At 35.6% G+C, this 9654-nt stretch overlaps 1 protein-coding gene across 1 annotated transcript in view; it reads right to left on the bottom strand.

Moving 5' to 3' along the window:
• Positions 1-9654, bottom strand: part of CCNI (cyclin I) — an 18504-nt gene that overhangs the window by 1578 nt on the left and 7272 nt on the right. The window contains exons 2-5 of the mRNA XM_034670945.1: positions 7928-8056; positions 5019-5093; positions 4721-4861; positions 4136-4453 (exon numbers count right to left, since the gene is read on the bottom strand). Coding sequence (XP_034526836.1) covers positions 4136-4453; positions 4721-4861; positions 5019-5093; positions 7928-8056 — 663 coding nt within the window. The remainder of the gene's footprint in view (positions 1-4135; positions 4454-4720; positions 4862-5018; positions 5094-7927; positions 8057-9654) is intronic.

Raw genomic sequence — 9654 nt, 5'->3', positions numbered from 1 at the left:
GCAGGCTTCCCACTGAGCAGGGAGCCTGATGTGGGGCTCGATCCCAGGACCCCAGGATCATGACCTGAGCCGAAGGCAAATGCTTAACGACTGAGCCACCCAGGTGCCCCTATCATGACTATTCTAATGCCTTGGTCTTTGGGCATAATACCACAGCAGAATCCTACAAAGTAGAGTTCACACAGATGGTAATGGTTTGAAAAAAGACATACATTTCAAGTAAAAGGAAGACTGTGCTCTACAATCTTTCTCTGTGCAAAAGTTAACAGAAAGTTATACCGCTGACCCCTGAACAACATAGGGTAGGGGCACCAACTCCCACAGTTGAAAATCTGCATCTAATTTTCAACTCCCCAAAAACTTTACTAATAACCTACTGTTGACCTTATAAGCAGTCGAGTAACACATATTTTGTATGTTATATGTATTACATACTTACAGTAAAGCTAGAGAAAAGAGAATGTTGTTAAGGAAATCATAAGTAAGAGTAAACCCATTTACAGTAGTGTACTATACAGTGCAGTTCAAACCTGTGCTGTTCAAGAGTCAACTCTATTTTAGAAAATGACAGAGCAAGAAAACCAACACCATCTATATGAACTCTATTTCCATCCAGCTAAATCCTTTGTCCAAAATAAAACTTCAAAAGAAAATTCCTTCTAATCTATTAACTGAAGTTGTTAAGTAAACAAAGTGAGTACAACCCTTGTTGAGATCCAGTGGAGGAAACGAAATAAGCACATAAACTGGAATTACCACAACCTCAGACACCAGACAACAAGTCCTCTAATGAAACTATTATTAAGATTTAAAATGAACTCATTCTAACTGCGGGATGTTAAGACTATCTCCCCAAATTTCAAATAATGGTAACCGTTTTTAAGTAACACTTGCTAGAAAAACAAACACAACTGTAATGTAGCTCGCCAAGAAAGGCGGGGCAGAAAGCACGGGAAGTTTGCAGGCCAGACATCCAGATGGGTTACTCACAGGCAGGGGGCACAGAAGAGCAGGACATACACGACAGGTTCCGATGGCCCCAAGTAAGACAGACAGCACGAAGCACTGAACACACCTGCTGCAGCAGTCTGACCTTTGGCACCCTCAAGAACTGGGGGACCCTGGTGGGGGAAGACCTGCTTCTTTAAGTCCCCACTCTAGTTGGAAACAATGCTACAGCTGAGAACATCTACTTTGACGACTGTCTAGCTAGGGATTAGGGAAACCACCACATTCAGTCAGTAGAATTAACATCCTGAGGTTCTCGAAGTGGGTCACATTAGTCAGAAAGAGGAGGATGTGAGTATAGCTACAGAGGTAGAGAAGGAAAGAAGGGATAAGAGAAAGAGGGGTGGCCATCCCAGAACAGTGACCAACAGGCAGCTCAGGAGCGAAGAGGAGCAGGGATGCGCAACTAGGAGCGAAGTCTGCCTTTCAAACCAGGAACACTCACTGTACTTGGTCTGCAGTCCGGGGGGAACAAAGGCAGAGCCAGTGATAGTGGCCCCGTCGCAGCATGCAATATCCGTGATGGACACTGGTAGTCCTCTCAAACCAGGACACTAGGGAACACGTCAGAAGTAATTCTGGCATGACCTCACCAATAATGTTGCAAAAATTTCCTGTACTAGAACCAAGAATCCAGGAGGAATATTTGATATTATATGACCTTATCACACATCTAATTACAAAGACATTAGACCTGGTATTCCTACTAAACACAGGCGAACTCAGCAAAGATGGCACTGAGCCTTAAAGAATCAGGATCCATCAGGCTTGGGTCACGTACGTTGGCGATCAGTCCCAGTTGGTTTTGGAGAACTGTTAAGACCAAGTCCCAAAGTTTGTGATACTGTTTTTAACTACCTTCTCTATTATAATTTGAATACTACATGGGGCAGAGGCCTTTTTCCATTTTTTACAATTACTGTACCCCAGTGCCTAGATCAAAGATCTTTCAATAAGTGTTTGGGGACCATAACTATTCATATAAGAGAACTGAACACTGGTTTTCAAACTATGTCCAAACAGCTTGCAGAAGGGAAGAGGCCATATGGATTAAGACTGCACCCAAGAGGTCTCTGCCCCAAATACATTAGAAAGTATTACTTTCCTAACTTTGGATTCTGGGATTGTGTGTGTACAAGATTTTGCTGGAGTCAAGGGAAGGATTCTAGTTCTAAAAGAAACTCTGAAAACCACCAAACTAATCTTTAAGGTGTGTATGGGAAAGCACTGGTTCTCTACTAAGCAGTCCTGTGTGTCCCTGAGAAAGTCCCAAGTTCCCTGAACTGCAGTTTTAAAATAAAGAGGAGTTGAATGAAATGATTTCTAAGGAGATTCCTTCAAATTTGAAGTCTGTAATACTCCTTCAATAAGAAGGGAACAAATTTCAGTGAACATTCTTCTTACAGCACCAAAACACCAGAAGACTAAGGAGAGAATAAGCATATTCTCCAGTATTTTTTTTTTTAGTAGAGAACAAGCTCTCAAAGCTACCGAATACAAATGCTATTTACAACAGTCGTTATTTATGCTTCAAAGTCTGTCCTTTCTTTGTGACAGGAACCCTTCATATAGAAAATTTTCTCTGTACTGGCTTTGGGAATAGACATAGAGACCAAGTCAGAGCATTTAAACATGTCAGTTGTTCCAGTAAAATAATGCAAAATGAAATGTAGAGGTTTTCTCTTAATATCCCTTCCCCCACTTCCACAGTCTAATGTAAATGATTAATATTCAACTTCACTTAACAACACTATAGGTAGGAAAGTAAATTTCCTGCGTCACACTATTGTTATATGGTGGTTTAAGATAATTTCTAAAAATTCTCACTAAATAGCAACTACCTCCTAGAATTTATTTTCACTATAGCATTTATTTCAGTGGAAGTACTTCTCAATTATAACAATCTAAGTAAGATATGCTATTAAAAGAAAGTATCTCCCTTGTAAAGGAGAAACAGCCTGTGTTACAACCAACATCCTAAGCCTGTCCCGGGGATATACAACAAGCCGAGCCACGCTAAAAACGGGAACAAAGCACACAGAAGAGGAATGGGCCTCTAGCTAATATACTGCTCTGATCATCAACCTTTTTATGAAAAAGACCCTCGATCCTTCTCTGCTCACAGACTAGGGTCTGAAATTCTCAGAGCCGAGAGGCAGTACTGAGGTACTTACATGTCTGCTAACTTGTACAGTTCGTATCTATATCTTACACCAAATTTAAGTATTACTCTATTTTTCTTTTATAGTATTCTAAATTTTATAAGTTCAGTAACTGCAGCTCTTTGCCAAAATTAGTTCTTTATTTTATTATAAAATGTAATTACTGAAGCTCAGAATTTAACAGTCTTTTCTCTAAATAAAATCCGATAAAATAAATCAGAATAATTGTTATCAAGTAATAAATAGGGACGTATAAAAGGTAAGTACATTCATAAGTCTTTTACAGACTCAGTTGGCAGAGGAGTATGTATGGTCTGCAGCAGATGTAAACTTTTAATTTCTATTTGGTGACATGAATAGAACCAAAAAGCTTATTCAAAGTAGTTGCTAACATACAGCACATTTACTAACTTTCCATTTGAGTGAGAATTTTCTCCATTAAAACTCCTGCATTTTATATAGATAGTTGATAAAAAAAATTTAACTGGCCTATGACATTTTATGCCAATTTGCAGATAGAAGTGATGGAATAATCTTAGGCAATAACAGGAACTACCAGGACAAAACCTCTTTCAAAAAGATAGCTTCTACCTGCCAAAGTCTAGTACAAATACTTCACTTTCTAGCCAACAAATTCTTTCCTTGTCTACAAAGCAACTTCTTGCCATTTACGTTTTTAATTTATCTTTTAGAAAATAAGTGAAATATAGAAAGAAGTACTATGATGAAACCTACAAATGTAGCTAGGAAGGTTCTTCGTATAAAACTAAAAGACAATGTATTATATAGAGAATCTTGTTAATTCTTCAAGATTCTTTAAAAAAGATTTTAAGTAACCTAGAAGAAGGGCTGAAATGCAAGAAAATACTATCTAAGCTTCAGAAGAGAAAAAAGTTCACCTAACCCGTAAGTTTAAAGTGTATATTACTTCACTCTTGTCTCCTCTTCAAAGTGGTTTGCCATTACAAGATTAGATGTCTCTTAGTTTTATAATCATCTAGAAACCCCCAGTAAGAGACGAACTTAAAATGAATACTTGCTTTGACACCTACCTGTGCTTTCTGAAGCAGTTCAATTGTAAGAGGAAGCCAATCAGGAATAAGTTTCTCCATTTCCAAACTAACCATGGCCAGAGCAAGCATGGATCCTTTGAATTGTAGAAATTGGTTGCAGGCCATACAGTGAAGGAGTTGCTTGGTAAGGACTGCCAAATGTTGAGATGGGCTCAGTTTGGGCAAACTGAAAAGTAACTGAGGCCTAGCTGACACTGCAATGGCATGGAACTGAAAAAAAAAAAATCACAAGAACATCATACTAGTTTAACTTAAAGTTTTAGGTAAATTATGTACAGAAATTGATGTAACCACAGGTATTACTCAATTTCTTAAGTTTTTAATTTTAGCTTCATGAAATTTGACATAGTATAATATCCTAATTTCTAATTTTTCTTTTTCTAAAAATCACAAAACAAATGAGCAAGCAATCTACTTTTCTAAGTTACTAAGACTACAAATTCCAATAGGAAACTACGAGACATTAGGTATATTTACAATGTGAAGAAAATCCAGTGGTGTAGCTGTGTGAAGATCCCAATTCAACTTATCCAGAATAATTCTCTCCATCCTCAGAATTTCAGATGAAGAACATCCACAGAAACTGTCTCTTGCCAACACCTTCAGCACTGGAATTCTCTGTCCAAAGCAAAGCGCAGTGGGGCAGAGTGAAGAGGAGAGAAAAAAAATAAACAAATTTTCAATTTTTGTTCTGGTAAACAGAAAGCAAATTAATAAAAATGGAGAGAAATTTTCAAGAAAGAGACATAACTAATTTTTAAAGGAAAATATTTACCTCATCCTCCTCAACAGTCTTGGCAGCTAGGAAAAAGCAGCTGATTGCAATACAACTCAAGTATTTTGGATGGGCCTAAAATTTTGAAAAGGGAAAAAAGCAACTTCAGTGTTTTTCAAAAAGTTAAGAGTTTATTTTTAAAAACTAGACATGCACGTGAGACAAGTGTGCACAAAATTCTAAGGAATAATTCATCTGATTCCCACCTACTGCCTTCTAAGACCAGGGCTAACTTTTAACTTCGCAACCTTAGCCATAATTATATTCTACGAAAATACTAAGATATTACGTTGTTAAAAGTTCAACTAATGCTAGTTAGCCAAAGTTAAATTTCTATCTAGCAGAGAAGAACTTAATTTTAGAAGATAATTCATTTAATAAATAAAATTCCAAATATTAAAAATATATTTGTATATGTGTGTATTTTGTAAGCTAGTTTTACTCTCTTTACCTGTTATATCAGTAATATTAACATACTAGATGTTAGGGGAATTAAAGAGAAATAAGACAATATTAAAAAAAGACTATAAACCTATCCCAGATGCTTTAAAAAAAAAACTAAAGGGTGTTAACAGGGAAGCAGAAGTTTTCTGATTGTATAACGAATATATATTCAAGTTCCATGGTGAGAATGAAAGGCTCCTACATTCATACAGAATCAATTAGTAGGGGGAAAAAACTTTCTAAAGGGTTTGACATGCATAGGAGGGCTTGAATTTGCCTGTTTTCCTTGCCTGTGATAAGGTAAAACGACTTTCTACCTTATTGACAGAATAAGGGTTTGCCAAACCCAGCATCAGAATCCAGTTTTAAATAACCAGAACGATTAAGTCCAATTACATTGAATGATATAGAGATAAGTTACATAACACAAAGAAAACCTGTTTTGATATTTATTTTATATTTAAATATTACATTCCTGTGAAATTGGGGAAACCTTCTGATGACAGCCTGATGTGGCCTTGATTAGCTAACTTATTTAATAAACACACCAGTGACATTGCCTCAGTGTAAGTGGCATACTGTCTAGGAATCTTCTAGTTCTCTGCCTATATGAAAAATAAAAGCTGGTTCAAAACTATCAATATTTTTATTTAATCATTATTATTAATCAGACATTATGGGTCAGAAAGCACTTCCAAAAATGCCGTCATGTCTATTATGTCTCAGAAGTTAAGGGACACCACACAAGTGATACAGGAAGTGAAGGCAGATCTTGTAGCTAAGACAGTTTTCCAGGATCCCTTATTTCCCCAGGTGTACAACAGGTCAAATCCTTGGGATAATCAGAGTTCACTACAAAGAAGAGCCCAACAGTTAACAGCTCAAGGTACGTAATGCAACTCCTAAATCAAGGGCACCAATAAATTTTATAGTAAAAAGAATCCCAATAGCAAGTGTGATTTTTTTTTAAACAAAGAGTGGTTCTAATTCCTGGATGTACATCACAGTCGTCTGTGCAGTTTGTTTTTGCTTCTTTAAATACAGACATCCAGCTCTTACCAACTAGGGATTCAGATTCAGTAGCTCTGGGACAGGGCTCAGGGTCCATACTTCTAAAGAGCTACACAGCACTTTCTTCTGCACACTTAGGATTGAGGCTCTATTCACTGCTGCAGCCTTGTATGGTCTGCTTTAAGTTCCTTTATTTAAACTATGAATACATTTTAGGTTAATTGTTTCAGTATAGATTAACCAACCATCTAAGTGAGAGAATCTGATGCTAATAACATGACAGGACTCATTAAATAGGAAATATGAAAAAAAAATGAGATACTTGGCATTCTCTAACCGATCCAGAAACTTCCCCAAATCTGTTTAAAATGTTTAATAATAAGGTAAGAATCTTTTCTATGACAGAAGCTATAATAAGGTCATTAATAATTTGTGAAGAACATAAAAACCAAGAAAGGACACTAAGCTTAAACTCATCTTTCTCTGCAAAAGGGAGGTTAGCTATAGTAGGAGGATGGAAGAAGGGACTTGATAGTGAGATAAAAGTAGACATGTCAGATAACCTAAATTTCAGGCAATTAGTATCACTATAATTAAGGGTTCTTTAAGTCTTTTAAGACTACAAGTATGAAACATAAAAAGATAACTGAGTGGCCATCCAAATTCCTCCACCCCATAATTCTTTGACTTCTATTTATCGTACTTAATAAGAAAGAGTACAGTATCCTTAGCATGGAATTCACAGTTCCCCCAGCTTACATATTCCTAGGCATACAAATGACAGCAAATGAATTGCTTTTCTACTTCTGCATGCCTTGCCATTAAATAAATGCTAACTTTCTGATTTAAATCCATTCAGGGCCTACTATGACCAATTTCACATAATACAACCAATGATATATCATACCAAAAGAGACAATATAAAACTTATTTATGTATTTTTGCATGCTTTCATTCAACAAAAATATACCAAACTTATTTTATGCTCGGTTCATCTTATTATACTCCAAATGTATGCCTCTAGAAAGTATTTATGTATTTTCAAAACACAACACAGTATAGTCCATAAGTAGTGACAGAAAAAAATGTGTAATAGGCTTATACTTTTCTAGTCTAGTTCACCAATAGCATCTTGTACACCAATGTGTTAAAAGATGACTAAACATTCTGCTGATGATATACGGTTTATATTAAAATCAGGAAATCAAAAACTTCATAGGTTAAGTATAATTATGTTATGAGTATCAGTAGCAAAAAGAAAATGACAGAATACAATTTCTAAAAATTTACAGCAATAATAGAAAACATCATGCCTTCTTATAGAGACACAGATCATGTCCAAGGTTTTTCACTCCTCACTTTCTAGAATGTTTACTAATTGCCCCTGGTCTAGCATAAAAACACTCAAATGCTCAAACAAGAGGCTGTGTGTAAGTGTATCCTAAAATATTTACCTTTACAGTAGCTAAAAACCTGTCCAAAAGACTGCTAGCCAGAGCAAATGTTTCTGGGTAAAGGTTGAACTGGTACTTGAGTTTGGCCAGCCACTGAATCACTTCATCTCTCTGGGATGGAGAAACATTCTACAAGGGAACAATTAAAATAAAAATAAAAATAAACAAGTGAAGTTCCAAGATATCATCAAGAATGAATGCTCTCTTAAAAGGTTAGCATATGCTATGGAATACGTTTATATGTTAAAAAATGTTTTTAAGTTTACTTAAAATCTATCAAACTTAAGATGAATGAAGATAAAACATTATGTACTGGTCACAGCAATTTATCAATATCCAATATTCCCTTACTGTTTATTAAATAAAATCTTCACAATGTCATCTCACCATATACCTATATTTTAAACTAAGGTGTTCAGGGAATGTAACACTTTAAAAGTTAGGTAACACTATTATCAACTGACAGTAGTTTTGGAATTAAGTTTCCCAATTCTAGAGAATAAGAAAAAATAGTGAATTTCTTTCTAAGGCAGCAAATAGCCATTAAACCATCTTAGGAAATGTAAATGGAGTATGGTAATAGAATGACTGCCCATTAAAAACAAAACTAAAGTCAACAGGAATAAGTTAAAGATATCAGGGACAACAAATGAATTATACATTTAAAGATAAGGGAAGAATACTGAAGGGGAAATTCACCTAATTTACCAATGAAGATATTATTATACAAACATATAACATTATTGCTTCCTACATATTAAACTGCTGAGTACAGGCTTAATTTTTAGAAGGTACACACTTTAAAGCAATAATGATTTAGCTATCTTTACTCTTGAGTTTTGCAGGCACCTTAAAAAAATACAAAATAAAACAAACCTAATAATAATCTACTTATAATAAATGAAACAGATCCATGAGAACTACTTCTACCAGGTAAACACAACAGAGTACAGAAATGACTCTGTGATTAGTGGAAAAAAGTATTTTCAATAAGAGGGTTCCAGACAAATAAAGGTTTAATCTAAGCCCTGCATCTTTGTAATTACAATCATTTTAGACGAAAATCCTTTAAAAAATATTATTTATCTCATTCCTCAGAAAGTAGAGAGACCATAGCTTAAACCTCTTTCCTGATTACTCTGGGTCAATTTTATGAAATTAATTCTTGTATCACAGAGAGATACATTAAGAGCTATGAAAGCAGGGTGGGCTGTATATCTTAATAATGTAGCCCCTCAAAGAGATATTTCAGTTGGAATTTCTTCTCTCATTCCTCTTGGCTTTCTTTAGAGTTGTGAGAAATACACGATTTAGTGCTCATTATAATCTCTGCCATTGCACTGGCAAGCTAATTCCACATTTTTTTTTTCCAATTCCTCTGTCATATTTCACTTTGGCACAACACAGTTAAGTGTTTCTTGGTGTTGGCCAAACCAACTAATCACACATATCATTTTTACATCTAGATCTAAACTCAGTTATAACTGGTATTTCAGGTTAACTGCCATATATCAATATATGGCATATATCATTTATTTTGTCAAATAAAGACTGACCCTAGACTACTGCGCAAGAAATACTGACAAGAAATTGAGATAAAAATGGCTTACAACCTCTCACATTAACATCTCACCACCAAGCTGGTGTTAAAACTATGAACAATAGGGGCGCCTGGGTGGCACAGCGGTTAAGCGTCTGCCTTCGGCTCAGGGCGTGATCCCGGCGTT

This window comes from Ailuropoda melanoleuca, chromosome 11 (genome assembly GCF_002007445.2).
Source record: "Ailuropoda melanoleuca isolate Jingjing chromosome 11, ASM200744v2, whole genome shotgun sequence".
Taxonomy (NCBI): Eukaryota; Metazoa; Chordata; class Mammalia; order Carnivora; family Ursidae; genus Ailuropoda; species Ailuropoda melanoleuca.
This window is presented reverse-complemented; position numbering and strand designations above follow the sequence as displayed.